The 15,473-nt window shown below is 32.3% G+C and overlaps 1 protein-coding gene across 2 annotated transcripts; it reads left to right on the top strand.

Moving 5' to 3' along the window:
* The first annotated feature begins 8,660 nt into the window (after positions 1 to 8,660).
* LOC100785183 (cationic amino acid transporter 1) lies at positions 8,661 to 14,925 on the top strand. 2 transcript variants are annotated; one of them, XM_006587184.3, is made up of 5 exons: positions 8,661 to 8,729; positions 8,851 to 8,928; positions 10,661 to 11,039; positions 12,286 to 13,043; positions 14,178 to 14,925. In XM_006587184.3, exons 3-5 carry the CDS (start codon positions 10,670 to 10,672, stop codon positions 14,817 to 14,819), a joined length of 1,770 nt encoding a protein of 589 aa, XP_006587247.1. In that variant the 5' UTR covers positions 8,661 to 8,729; positions 8,851 to 8,928; positions 10,661 to 10,669; the 3' UTR covers positions 14,820 to 14,925. The 2 variants fall into 2 exon arrangements, with proteins under 2 accessions (XP_006587247.1, XP_003533107.2); XM_003533059.4 differs by lacking the exons at positions 8,661 to 8,729; positions 8,851 to 8,928 and adding an exon at positions 10,024 to 10,104.
* Positions 14,926 to 15,473: the final 548 nt, after the last annotated feature.

Genomic DNA, 15,473 nt, shown 5'->3' with positions numbered 1-15,473 from the left:
ATGTTGTTCAAAATTGTGAAGAGGTTGAACCATATTTAGCATAAGATGCTCTTTAATACTTATATAACTATAATTATTAAAGTTAATAATCTTATGTTGTATACTTTAAGTAATTTTTGTTCCCTTCTAGTTTTTATGAGGAGTTTTTAAGAGAGCTCAATCTCACTGTTTTAGATGCTAAAATTAACCAAGACATTTTGTCAACCTTTCCTAAATGGTTCAAAAATATGTAGAATAACACTTTATAAGTTATTCAAATGTTATTTGGTCCATAATGATAAGTTGTATGATGTCTATTGTTAAATTTTAGGTTCTAAATCTAGAAAACAATATTGAAGATCCATTATTGGTTAATTTGGCATGGGAACCTAAGAAAAAATTTGAATCATGGCCTAAATGGATACAAATTTTGTGTAGTACAATGAAGTGAAGGCATGAACTTCTCTAATTATGGTGTTTATATATGAGGAAAAATGGTCAATTAAAAACCAATTTTTATGGAATGTTGATTGATATTATTCCATTAGAGCATACTGGCCTCCCGTTACTAAAGTTAGTTATCTTCAAATGTGACTGGTTTGATAATACTCCTAATATAGAGAAAAGAGTAGATAATGAGTATGAGATTGTCAAAGTAAGATTCATGGAGATATAACAAAGCATACAACCCATTCATATTTCTACAACAATCAGAACAAGTTTATTACACGACATATCCTAAGGGACATCAAGGTTGGTTGGTTGTAATGAAGACGAAAGCTCACATTAGAATCATTGATAATATATTAAATTAAACTAAGAAAGAGGCTCCATACCAAGATGATAAGCTCGTAGGACTTCAAGTTTTGCTGCAAGCAGTGTTGTCAAATAGTGGTGCTATCACGGTATAGCATAGTGGGTTTTGGAGAAAATGAAATTGTAACGGCATCATGTAACAGACACCATGAAAATTGCGGTCGCCAATGCCTTACAAGTCACGAAACCTCGTTGTGTTATGGTTGTTGCATCGTCGATTAATGACAAGGTTGAATCTGGAGAGAAATTTCATCGATGGCGATGACAACGATGTGTTTAGGGTTCATCATGCTGACCGCTAAAAGAGAAAACTGGGTCAGAGTGAATGCAGAATTGGGTCAATACGGATTACAAATGTTTTAGGCTTGCAGAATGCACACAAGTGCCCAACAATAGCCTTACTTATTGACTTTTTTAAAAGTTAAAACTTATTTTACTTTTACTCTATTCTTTTTACCTTTTACTTATGGACTTAGGCCCAATGGTAACATTTTAACTTCAATTCTACTTCTACTTCATGTAATTTTTTTTCCATAGCATTCTAGAACCTCTCATTTGTCACCACGTAGCCTTCTTAGTCACCATGTAGCCTTCTTCTTCATCTAGCCTCTGTTTTTTTTTTATATAGGAAAGGTAACAACATTTTTTCTTTCTTTTGTGTAATACTCCCTCTTCTTCTTCATCCCAACCTTTTTATTATTCTAATTTTTAAAAAAAATCACAGTATGGCAAATGAGGGATTATTCTTATTATATGTCTTATTGGGACTTGTTTAGCTAATTAGCTTTTATCTTATTTTGATTATGTGCCTCACTAGGACTTGTTTAGCTAATTAGCTTTCAGGTATTTATAGCACTTTTGAGGTAGTATTATGTTAATGTTTGTCCAACTTAATTTTTTATTTGCATATAGCATTGTTATATATATTCTATTTCAACCATTATGCGGCTTCCGCTATTTTGGCCGTGAAGTTGTCTGCTATATTCTATAGCATATTTTTAGCTTTTCGCGATTTTCTACAATCCACTATTGACAACACTGGCTTCAAGTTGACCCAGATGTCATTAGCGACTCTCTTGCGCATGTTGATGATGGTGGAGAAGTAGATGAACAATTATGAGGTCAACCAAACATGGATGAATTGTACAAGGGTGACATAGAGAGTGATTTTGATGATGCAGGTTCCTCTTAGGTAATTCCAACATTAAAATCAGTCACCATGCCTTATGTTAATTGTTTTTATATTTGTATGATTGTGATTTGTTATACTTAGTTGTAATGAACATTAGAGGAAAGATAATTGTCAACTTTTGGTATAAAGAATACACGGTATGATTAAATTTTCACTCACAAGTTGGGTTTTTTGTTCACTAAAAATTCACTAATTCATTTTGTTTTTATTTGTTCTTAAATGTTAAACATGCAGATGGCAAATAAAGGTAGAGGTGGCGATCATCACCCATCTAATCATGGGAGAGGTCATGGTGTTAGTTGGAGAACTCCAGTCACCACCACTTTTTCTGTTCACATCTCAACCTCGAAGTCAACAATTCCTATTGATGGAAAACACCAAGCCCCTCTACGATTCAAGAGGAAGCAATTCCCACCAATGTAGGGGAGTCAATTCACCCTTCTTGGGAGCCCACACCTTCAACACTAGAAGCTTCACTTACACCTAAGTCTGGGCAACCAATTGATCAAAGTCCTTTGCTTCAGGCACCAAATGGAGAGTAAGTAAAATTAAAATTAAGTGTTTACTTTTTTATATACCATTGTTTGAATATGATTTTGTCAACATTTTTTTGTAGACTTTCACTAGACAGGTGGGTTTCCCATGTCATGCCAGAGATAATTAAGGCAAAATTTGATGAAGCGTGTCCAAGTTGGAAAAGAGGCATCAATTGGGCTTCGAGATAGGTAGTTTGAAAAATTGAAGGTAATTAAAATTGTGGTTCAATTTAAAATATGTTTCCAATATTATGTTTAACTTGTTACCTACTTTTTTGTTTATTATAGAAAGTTAATGCTAGAGATAGGGGGAGCAACATGAAGATTAAGCTTTGAAGCTTGAAGAGTTTTGTCTTTTTACATGCTCAACTCATTGAGTGGCATTTGTATTTATTGTTGCATTTTATTCTTTATCTATCCATATGTACATCATGCCTCATCATGTAGAGACAAGAAGATTGTTTCTAAAGTTAGAAACTTCTTCAATGCATAAAACTCCATTTTAATTGATTATCAGGCTATTCGTAATCGATTACACAAGTCTTTTGAATCTTCCAGAGAGATTCTCATTCTAGTTTAATCGATTACCAATTATTTGTAATCGATTACACAATTCAATTGAGACCATGTATGATTTTTCATGAGTCTCCACTTTAATCGATTACCAGGTGCTCACAATTGATTACTTCGTTCTTGAAAGTATTCCCATGAGTGATCAAGAACACTTTAATTGATTAAATCAAGAATCTAAGCAATTGCATTATTCTTGAAAGTTTTCTAGGTTTGGGAAGAACACTTTAATCGATTAAAATGATAATCTAATTGATTACTTTTTCGAAATAATTGATTGCATTGTCAATTTAATCGATTACAAGCGGTTATAATTGTTTCCTATGTTTTTTTTTTCTTTTTCCTTTTCTTTTTTTTTCTTTTCGGACCTGGACAAAATTAGGGCCTGACATGCACTATCATTAGAATTCAAATATATTAACCGTTTACTGGCCCAATGGCCCGGTTGCTAAGGGAGCAGCGTCCATGCTCCTGTACCAAGGCTGACGAGGAGGGTTGACGTGCATATTCGAGAGCCTCGTCACTTGCCACATCAATTTTGTGGACCTCAACAATACAATGTGAAATAAATGAAAAAACATCGCATTACATAACAAGAGTTGGCAAAAAGAAACAAAAATATACCCGACTTGTAACCAGTGGAAACATATTTGGAAACATTCTAGGAATTGTAGGATTTTTCACAATGGCATGACCTACAAACAAAGGTATATTGCATCTTAGAACAAAAACACTTTTTTTTACTCTTTGACATCCTAATAAATGAAAATAAACTTACAACTTCTAAGCTTCTAAATTCTTTTTATTCAAAATTCAATAGAGTAGAAAAGGGCACAAATTAAGTAATTCCTACTTCAGAAGCAAAAAAATTACAAATTACATAAACACACAAGCTAATTGAATGAAAAATCGAACAAAGGTGGTGATAAATGCATAAATAGATACATGTGCAGATTCCTGAACTTCTTCATTAGTGTTAAAGAAATGATCATTTTCCTAACTATCAAAACTTGATGCCATGAATACATATGGTTCACTTAAAATTTCAAATAATAATCACAGTAATTAAAAAATTGAGATAAATGAACAAAGGAACAACCTTGCTTTGAGCAGAGAGGATTGAACTAAATGCCTTTTCATTTTTCCCAGAAGACTTTTCCCTTACCTTTTATCCCTTAAGAGCTTCAAGTTCATCATCAAAGCTAATAACTATTGCTTTAGGTTCTTCTTTAACATTTTGCGGTTCTTCCACCTTTATTGCAGCAACAAAATTCCCAACATTTGTACCACCATGCCATTCTCCACTTGAATGCTTGACTTCTGCATAACATCCACTCACACAGATTTAGAGACATCCATTACAAAAAGAAAAGAAACTTCTTCACTTGTTTGTTGGAAAATCATATAGGTAACTATCAAGTAAAAAATAAATATAAAGGGAAAGATAAATGAAACCTTGTTCTTCTCTTATGCAGATTGTGCGCGCGCGCGCACACACACACACACACACGAAGACTAGAAAGATAAATATTTAAAAAAAAAAAAAGAAGAAGAACACCTTGTGAAAAGCCTTAGACACATTAATTCCCAATATCATTAAGTGTCCTTATGTTTCTTCCTTCACTACCCATATTCTTCTTCTGCATATTCTCACCTATTAAACCACACACACAAAATAAAATTAAAATTAAATAAAAGGTGAGATAGAAAACGCAAAAAAAAATCCAAACTTTATCCAAACCGAGAGAAACATTATTCAAACATCTTGGCAGCAAGAAAAGAATAAAACAAAAACCATTGATGGGTAGTTCCGCTCTTGAAGCCATGACGCCGTCAAGACTTGAGAACACGACAGAAAATTCTGAAGACCACCGTTCATTTGTTCCTACGCCGAACGAACGACAGAACGAATGAAAGTGTTTCTTTGTTCAACGACTATATATGTTCATTTATTGGAGAAACAATGCCGCACAATTCTATCTTCAAGTGTACCTTCCTTTTTTTTAATAAATACCAGAGAACTCAAATTTTAGAGTCTTGATCAAGTCACCTCACTTGTGCTAGTCATTACATGTTAGGGAATAGGTTGTCGTCCTACTTCATGTTCAAAGTCTGAAGATGGTTGACCATTTAATTGAATCGGCAAAACCCTAAAATTTGTACCCCCAAGATGAAGTGCATAATATGTTTCTCTCTCTCTATCCTCATAAAAGAAAAAGTATAAATATATTAGTTCTATATTCAATTAAACACATAAACACTGTTATAGAAGCAAATCTATTTAATAAATACAACTCAGCATTTTGAACAAGGCTTTTGCTATATCATGTTGATAAGGGAAGCAAAATGACACTTGAACTAGAGAATCAATCAAACATTCACTTCCACAGAGAAGGAATGAAAAAAAAAATAAATGCTCTTTGGTAGAAAAGTAAAAGAGTTGAACTTTATGCAATGACAAAGTTAAGGGGGCAAAGCAATTGGAAGAAGAAAGAGATGATTTCATTTACTCATTAGGGGGATTATCGACAAATGTGAGAAGCATTTTGAGCTTGGAGCCACCATCATAAGCCAAACCAACATGCATCTTGACGGCCATGGCATCCACCATTTGCCTCAACCTCCCAACCCTAGTGTCAAACCCTTACTCCAGTTCCCTCACCACATTCACCATTTTCTTCTATCAAATCCAATGTCCTCTCCTTGGGCGTGGCAGTGGCGATGCACGACAGAGATGACCTTGTCAAAATCCCAAAACCCAAATATGGTTGGCCAAGGCGGCGCGTGACAGAGTCAACGCCCTCACTCACCATCAACGTCGAAGTTGACAGCGAGCTCAAGAGTGACAAAGAGGGAGAGCACTAGGTTGAAAGTAATGAGGGTGTGAGTGAGAGGGAAGATGAGTGCACCCTAGCTAGGTCAAAAATGAGAAAGCATTTCATGACAGCTTTTCATTAAATAATGTTGTATTAATCATCCATGACCGTTTTTTAAATAATTGACTTTGTAGTTTGCTATTCTACGATGATTTTGTCATACTCGATGTCGTCACATGTCACTTATTTACAAAATTACTATCGCATCTTCATTTACAACGGTTTAATCCAAACCGACATTGGTGGAGCATCGTGAAATGGTTGTTTTGTGGTTGTTTTGTGGTAGTGCACGTATTTTGGTATTTGGTGTCTAAATTTCCAAGCCGAATATCCTATATAGTGGTAAAATGACCATTAACTCAAAACTATTAAAAAAATAAACTTATAGAAAATTATTGTATTAAATAAGTAATTTGAAAGAAAAAATGATTTTTTTTATGCAATTTGAAATAAGAATTAATCAATTAATGAAATTTAAAACTAGATAACTTTAATTAGAGGACAAAATTATGCTTTTTGCCAAAAAAAAAATTATTCAAAACTTTAAGGTAAAATTTATTTATAGTTAAGATTTAGTTAGAAAACTATATGGAAAAAATAAAAAATAATAATTATAATTTTTTCCTCCTAAAATATTCAATTAGTATATCAAAATTTGTTTTGTATGTGAGTGTCTGGTGGGGGAAGGGGGTTGGGGTTGGGTTTGGATTTAAAACTTAAAAGTACGTCAAAAAATTAATACAAAAGATTTAAACGTTTTTTTATTTATGTAATTTAGCTTTTTTATTATTATTTTCTTCCTGTAAGTTTTTTTTTTGGGGTGGGGGGCGGGGTTCAAACGTTTTTGTGTATACATGGTGACAGATTTTAGGGTGCGGAAAGTTTTTTTTTTAAAAAAAAAAAATCATCGAGTATTGTGTGTATAACTTTTTAATCAAAACCATTGTAATATGATCAGAGTAGTCCCATATTTTTTATCCATAAATTATAAAAGACATATATCATACGAGGGATGTTTGTTTCCCACGGTGCAGAAGTTTTTTTCGCCATAGAATTCTACTTGTTCTTGACTTCCATTATGAAAACATCATTTTGTTGATGTCACGATATCAAATGATGTAATCATGTGTTACATTATCAAAATATAATGTTATCATATGTCCTAGTATCATACTATCATGTAATTTATATTATTTTAGCCAAAAGTGAATAGTATCACACATCATTATAACAGAAAGACTAAAATAAAAAAATAAGGATGAAAAATGAAAAGAAAGACACAGACTAAAAGAAAAAATATATTTATATAAACAAATAAATATTTAAGTCTTAAATATAATGTATAAATTTAATTTAATGTTAATATAAAATTAATAAAAATCATGCATTCACTACTGTTTTACAATAACATTAGTTGTCACGTAAAAAAAAACATTAGTTGTAATTCATTAATGCAACATATGAGAAAACCAGGTTTCCACTGATTCTAGCTAATTCTTTATTGAGACTCTTACTTAGTCTCTTTTGTTATCTTTTTTTTTTTTTTTTGAGATAACTCTTATTGAGAATTCTAATTCATTACAAGTTTTCTACATCCATTTGTTGTGTCTCAATGTACCATACTATTGCAACCTTCTTAATTTTGAGTATACCAATCTAAAACTTATTTAAGCTTTTTATAATAACATCACATAGGAGTAGGACCGCTTAATAGACATTAGTTACGTATATGCGGCCCAACTAATTAACCAACCATCCCAAAAACAAACTAAACTGCGGATCCATCAATTAATCAAATAACATGATTAAATAATAATTTTCATAATAGATATAAATATATTTAATAATTTAAAGATTTTACTTTAAATAATAAAAATAATGTTATTTCATATAATAATATAATTAATCTCATTCGCAATTTTAAGAAAATTTTACGCATAATAAAAATTGAATATAAATTCTCCTCCTTGATAAATCATTTTTAATGATTTGAACTCCGCGAAACCTTCCATTGCTAAGTCAATCTTGTCTGGATTAGACTACATAAGTGTAGATACCAAATATACGGTCAATTCAATGCTTGCATTGCCAGTACGTTTCTTTCTAATCCACACTGAAAAACGCTACAAAGACTAAATTAAAATAAATAAGAAAACCAAATAATTCAAAATCTACTCAATAGAATTATAGAATGAGGATTTTTTCAAACAGTCATTTGGATGGACAGATGAACTGATAGGTCTATGAACTCAATATTGTACATATAAATAATCCTAAGGATAGATACAGCTAGGAATATGTCCAAATATAAGGGAGGCAGCCCTGAAATCTCAACTCAACAAGAAAATGACCTATTACTTATTCATTATAAACAAATATAATATATACGTGTTTTTTAAGTCTCATATATACCCTCTTAATTATTTTCACTTTCTTCAAGTCCCTTTCCTATGACTTTAAGTAAATTATTTGTGCTGACTCTTCCTCTACCTCTAGTGTTTTTCTTTTTGTTACAACTGGATCTTGGTATGAACACAACACTATCAATTAAGACACATACTTTGTCTCCATGTTAATTAGTTGGTTGTGCATAAAAAGATTCCATCGATATTTCCGCCTTTTTCTTTTAAACGACGCTTATCATTTTATATTTTAAAGTCTTTTTTGAATATACTAATATAGCCAAAATTGTTTCCATCGAAAGAGTTTGTTACGGTCCTTTTTGAATGTTGGTGTCTTATTGCTGGCCAGAGATACAAGTTATGTTCCTCTTTTATTACTAATTAATATTAATATGTTTTTCCTTATGTATTATAATATTTATACTAAATTTGTGATAGAAAGGTTTTGATTTGGTTTCTACATTCTTTCTTTCTTTCAGAATTGAGAATAAACTTGACATTGAAGAAGCATCCATCCGGGGTTTTCATCTTTGGGTCCAAAGTCAGAAAAATAAGAGGTAAGCTTTTTGTTTTTATTTGAATCTATATATATGCTATTTTATATTTTGCTGTTCTTCGGGAAGATGTAACTAACTGGTAGATTATAAGAACTGAACATGCTGAAGAATTCACCTGAATTGCGTTTTGGAGATTGAACTTAGATTCATGGGATGGTGGCTAGGTTTCATGTGTCTCGATTCACTTTCAAGGAAAACAAAATCATTTTTCTTTCGGCTTGACAACCCTGGAAGCAAACAAATAACGAATCCTTTAAGATTTTTCATTAAGAGTGTGTTTAGATGATAAAATTTAAAATTCTGAGAAATTTTAAATTGTAAGAATTTCAAATACTTCAATTGAAATTCTTTGATTTTCAAAATTTTGTATTTCAATAAAAAAAATTAAAATTGTGAGGGTGAAAGAAAATGAATGCAAAGAGAGGAGAATATATGGTTGGTGTGCTTCCAAAGAGAATAATACTGATCCGACATTAGGGGAATCACAAGGGAACCGAGACATGACGGCGTATACCATCACACCCGACCACAACATTCAGTCAACAACACAAGACATGACCTAGCTTTTCACGCTAGTGAGCACCTCTGCTGCGTGATGGGCAATGACGGTTGTTCCCTTGACTAGTCGGTACAGTTCTACGTGTCCCTCTACGCTCATACCCGATCGATGTTTCGCGAGCTCAAACGATGTTTCTTGAAAAAGAAGAGGATCATCAGTGTGAGGGAGGGAAGAGTCACAAGTTTGAGAACGGAATTTCATGAACTTTTTGATGGAAGAGAGGATGAATGTTATAAAAAAAATATGCAAACTTTTTGAAAGGTTCTTCTATCAAGAAGAAAATTTTAATTTCTCTCCTTTTAGAAGGAAATTACAATTTTACGTTTTTAGTTGTTTAAAATTCTGTTTTTAAAATATAAAAATTTAAATTTTTCATAAAAACATCCAAATAATGAATTTTAGATTAAAAAAATTTAAATTTTCTAATAAATTACTTTCCTTAATTAAGATTTTCTATCCAAATCCACTCTAATAGTATTATTTGTCATGATCGTAATTATAAATATAAAATTATAATGTTCTCTACTAGGCACTGTTGAGTATTAAGATAGGAAAAACAGAACAAGTAAAAGTTTATTCTGAAACAGAGAGAGAAAGAGAGAGAGAATATTAACATGGTAAGCTTGAGCAAGTTCGCGTGTGATGCATCATGCATGAGCTAATAATATTGTTAAATTTAAGAGCATGTATATTAGGTGACTGCAAGTTCTCATGAGATGCATGAACTAATAATATGCATGCTTAATATGTTATATCTTTAGAAGAAGATATATCTTAGGTTTCATGTCTTGATATATCTTTTGTTCTTTTAGGGTACTACCATTATCTTATATCTTTAATCTCTCTCTCTCTCTCTTTTTTTTTTTTTAGTTTTGCCACAAAAAATATCTTATATCTTTAGTATATTAGCCTAGTACTTTGCAGGTAAGAATATTTCTAAATCAAAGATCAGAGTGAGGAGTGAGGGTATCATCAACTACCAACAAACCCTAAACCTACCTTTTTAACGGAAAAAATTAATCTTAAGAGACCTAATTCAATGTTATAAAAATGACTTACAAGATGAGGAGGCCGGATTATTTTAATTTGATCATATCAACAGTGAACTTAATAATTCCAAGATTAATTAATTATGTTACACTAATTTTATGTGTCATTTTGGATCGTATTTAGGTTTTTAGAATGGAGGGGAATGACGCGGAAGGCGTGATAAAGTTGGAGTCATTTCAGAGTGCATGGAATTATGGCAAAGCACTGTTGGAGACACCGTGTCGGCTGGTGGATCGGGTGACGGGTCGGTCCATGGACGAGGTGGAGTTGAAGGAAGTGAAGAAGCGGAGCGAGCACGAGATGAAGAAAACGCTCACGTGGTGGGACCTCATATGGTTCGGAATGGGCAGCGTCATAGGTTCGGGGATCTTTGTATTAACGGGATTCGAGGTCAAGAATCACGTGGGGCCCGGTGTGGTTCTGTCCTACGTTATCTCTGGAATCTCTGCCATGCTCTCTGTCTTTTGCTACACTGAATTTGCCGTGGAGATTCCCGTCGCTGGTAACGTTTTCCCTTTTCTGGCCTTCCCAAACCTAACGAAGTGTAGTAGATTTTTTGGCATATCATTATTCGTAAACTTTTTTTTTTCTTATCAATTCATATCATTTATAATAACTACTCTTTTCTCTCTCAAAAGTATTAAATAGCAAGAGATATTCATGCATCTTTATCCTTCTTACTTTTTTATATTTTATGTCTTTCATTGCACTTGTCACTTGTTAGAAAAACAATGTATTAGCTAGTTAAGACTAATATTAGCTTGTTAGAAAAACATTGTATATGCTAATTTTATCTTTTATCAAATTTAATTTTATCTTTTATCAAATTCAATTAATACAATGTTTTACTTCTATGGTAGTCTACTTCTCTTCTTTGAACATATGATTCTTTGGCCTCAACAAGTAGGTGTGAGATGCATCTCTTCTCGTAATTCTGATAACTTCCCTCTCAAGCTCTCTTATGCTTTTATTAAACCATATATATGTATACTTGAATGTTTTAAAGTATAGTCCTCGAGTTTAAATATATATTTTAATGTAGTAACATTAAAAATTTAAAGAAAGAGATTTGTTATTAGAATACCCACAATATATCTTATGCGAGGAAAGTTGGATAATTACATTTCGAGAACACAACACATGAATATTTGTGCTTTTAATTAAAATGTGCACAAATTAATTTTCCTTACGTATGGTAAAACAAACTGCAAGTGGATATAGAAATGTCACTAACAAACTCAGCAACTTAAATTTTACACTTAAATACATTTTTTCCCAGTAATATAGTGATTTTTATTTTCATCTCTTGTAAAAAAATATTCCTTTAATTCTTACAAATTTTTTATTTTTTATTTTTCATCCTTACGATTCAAAATGCTAACTAAAGCATTTTAAGAATGAAAAACAAAATAAATATATTTGGTAAAGACTAAAAAAAATTTTAATGATGAAAATAGAAAAAAAGTTAAATTATAGATTAATAAATGTATTTAAATCTAAATTTTACAAAATTTTATAGATTTCATTCTTATTTAATGAGTTAATAAATTTTAATTAATTGATAAAAAGAGTGTATTAGAAATAGATTTGTACAAAAAAAAATAATTCAATTGATTAAACACGTTTTGGTTGATTGAACAATTGTTAGTTATTATATATGTCTCCAATTTGTCTTGGAGTTTTATGGATAATTCTATTTTTTTTTTTTTTTTGGCAAATTGAATGTTGAAATGTGCTTGCTTAATTAGGTGGTTCATTTGCTTACTTGAGAGTGGAGCTTGGTGATTTCGTAGCATTCATAGCTTCAGGCAACATTCTTCTCGAATACGTGATTGGTGGTGCAGCAGTGGCACGCTCATGGACATCCTACTTCGCCACTCTCTGCAACCAACCCTCCGACAAGTTCCTCATCCAAGTCCACGGCCTCGCAGCAGACTACAGCCAGCTCGACCCTATCGCCGTCGTCGTGCTCGTCGTCATCGGCTTCTTCGCCGTCTTCAGCACGAAAGGCTCCTCCCGCTTCAACTATATCGCCTCCATAGTCCATGTCATTGTCCTCATCTTCATCATAGTTGCTGGCCTCACCAAAGCCGAAGCCAAAAACTACTCCGATTTTCTCCCCTTTGGCCCTCGCGGGATATTTCAAGCTTCGGCAGTGTTGTTCTTTGCCTATGTTGGGTTTGACGCAGTTTCAACCATGGCTGAGGAGACAAAGAACCCCGGAAGAGACATTCCTATCGGTCTCATCGGCTCGATGGCGTGCACGACGTTCTTGTACTGCATGTTGTCCGTGACGCTTTGTTTGATGCAGAAGTTTTCGGATGTTGATGAGAATGCTGCTTTCTCTGTGGCGTTTGAAGCTGTTGGGATGAGTTGGGCTAAGTACATTGTTGCATTTGGGGCATTGAAGGGGATGACTAGTGTGCTCCTTGTTGGGGCTGTGGGACAAGCCAGGTACCTCACACACATTGCTAGAACCCACTTGTTGCCTCCATGGCTTGCTAAGGTAATGACAATAATATTCTATAGATTTAAATACATTTTTTATTCATATAATTTATTTTTTTTCCTTTAAAGTATTTTAAATAATATTTTTTATGTTCACAACAATTTTTTTTTAGTATTTTAAAGCGTTATTTAAAATACTTTAAGAAAAAAACAAACACATTAAAGTAAAAATATTTTTTTTGCATGGGACGAAAATTGAAGAGATTTTATTACTTTTGGCATATATACAAGTTATATGGTTGGTACACTATTTATTGTAGAGTAATAACTTATAATCATCGCATGACAATTAACACATTAAAAAACAAGTATAATGTCAATAATCCTTCAAAGTTACATAACAATAATAGTTTAATGATTATATTATTAGTTTAAAATCTTTTACACTGTATCAATTAATAAAAAAATTATCGTTTATGTAACTTTTAAGATTTTCAAGATAACTAATATATGTAAAAAAAAAACCTAGTACTATATTATCGCCTCCATAGCTTTCTAATTAGGTAACGTTAGAAAAATATAGATAGGAGACTATAGTAAACAGAAGAGATTCTATATTTTTTTTACATACAAACTTCATGAGTCAATACTCTATTTATAGTATAGTCACCTATAATCATTACATCACTTTTCAATTAAGACACTAAATAATTATAATATCAAATACTGGTTTTTCAAATACCTTAGTAACATAAGAATAATAGTTTAATAGATTAAACAAAAGAGATTCTATTTTTATTTTTTTTACATACAAACTTCATGAGTCAGTACTCTATTTATAGTATAGTCACCTATAATCATTATATGACTTTTCAATTAAGACCCTAAATAAGTATAATATCAATAATGGTTTTTCAAATACCTTAGTAACATAAGAATAATAGTTTAATGACAATCTATTGTGAATTTAAATTTTTTTAAATCATCAATTAATCAAAAACTATCATTATTATGTTAATTATGATATATTTTAAAGATAATTATTATAAATACTAACAAACTTACATGTTTAATAATTTATAATTGAATGATAATGTAAAATTATTTTATATATAGACTTTTTTTTTTTCTAAGTACAATAATCCATAGTAACTCAGTTAATCTTTGATTTTCTAATTGTTGTTTCTAACAGGTAAATGAGAGAACTGGGACACCCATCTATGCCACGGTTGTTATGCTTAGTGCCACTGCTATTGTTGCATTTTTCACAAGCCTTGATATTCTAGCTAACCTACTTTCAATCTCCACTTTGTTCTTGTTCTCCCTTGTGGCCTTAGCCTTGTTGGTTCGCCGCTATTGTGCTAGAGGGGTGGCTACACAGTTGAATGTTGTGAAATTCATTGTGTGTATTATTCTCATAGTGGGCTCTTCTGTTGCCTCGGCGGTTTATTGGGCCAATACCACAAAATGGGTTGGTTACACCATAATGGTGCCTCTTTGGTTTGTGGGAACAGTGGGGATTTGGCTATTGGTTCCACTAACAAAGAAGCCGAAGATTTGGGGTGTGCCACTAGTGCCATTTTTGCCATCAGCTTCTATTGGCATCAATATTTTCCTTCTTGGGTCGTTGGATAAGGCTTCGTTTAGAAGATTTGGAGTGTGGACTGCGATTTTGTTGGTGTATTACCTGTTTGTGGGATTGCATGCATCTTATGACATGGCAAAGATACAGAAGAAGCAGAGATTAGAGGCCAAGACTGAGTCAAAGTTGGATGAAGAAAATGTTGCTCCATCCGTGACAGGGTCTGGTACAAATAATGAAGATCATATATAGGAGTTTAATTTAACTAGTTGATGATTATGTGGTCATTGTTATGTCCCACTTTGTATGTCATTATTGTTTTTGTGAACTTCTTTGACAAATAAGGCTTGTTTGGATTGATGGTGTTTCTCTTAATTTATTTTAAGCTAAAATATGTTTCATCTTTATAAATATTGAAAAAATTTAAAATTCATTCTTATAAAATTTTTAGTATATTTTTTGTCCTTGTAAAATTAAAATGTATTGTTTTTTGGCCTAGAGTCAAGCTTGGATGAATCCGAGCCTACGTGGCATTTTTTAAAACTTAAACTATAAGCTAAAAATATTTTTCGTTCCTATAAATATTGAAATGTTTGAAATTTGTCCTTGTAAAATTGAGTCATTTTTTTATCCTCGAAAAATTAAAATTTGTTACTTTTTGACTCAGACGTAGGTTCGGAAATCCGAACTTACATGTTATTCTTTCATTGATGGCTATGAGAGTGAGTGATTTCTAAGATTAAAAATTGTCACAAAATGCAGAGAGACCCCCCCCCCCCCCCACAAACTTGTATATCCTTCTTTCCTAACCTCCTTCTTCCCTAACATGCTTCATCTTCTCCGTCCACCAAGCTAATCCGAGAGAAAGGTGAATTCGGAAGCCATGTTGTTGAGTTTGTCGGGGAC

This window comes from Glycine max, chromosome 9 (assembly GCF_000004515.6).
Source record: "Glycine max cultivar Williams 82 chromosome 9, Glycine_max_v4.0, whole genome shotgun sequence".
Classification (NCBI taxonomy): Eukaryota; Viridiplantae; Streptophyta; class Magnoliopsida; order Fabales; family Fabaceae; genus Glycine; species Glycine max.
This window is presented reverse-complemented; position numbering and strand designations above follow the sequence as displayed.

Coding starts and splice junctions, on each gene's coding strand:
- LOC100785183 (XM_003533059.4), top strand. Junction 11,040..12,285: donor CGTGGAGATTCCCGTCGCTG/GTAACGTTTTCC, acceptor TTGCTTAATTAG/GTGGTTCATTTGCTTACTTG. Junction 13,044..14,177: donor TGCCTCCATGGCTTGCTAAG/GTAATGACAATA, acceptor TGTTTCTAACAG/GTAAATGAGAGAACTGGGAC.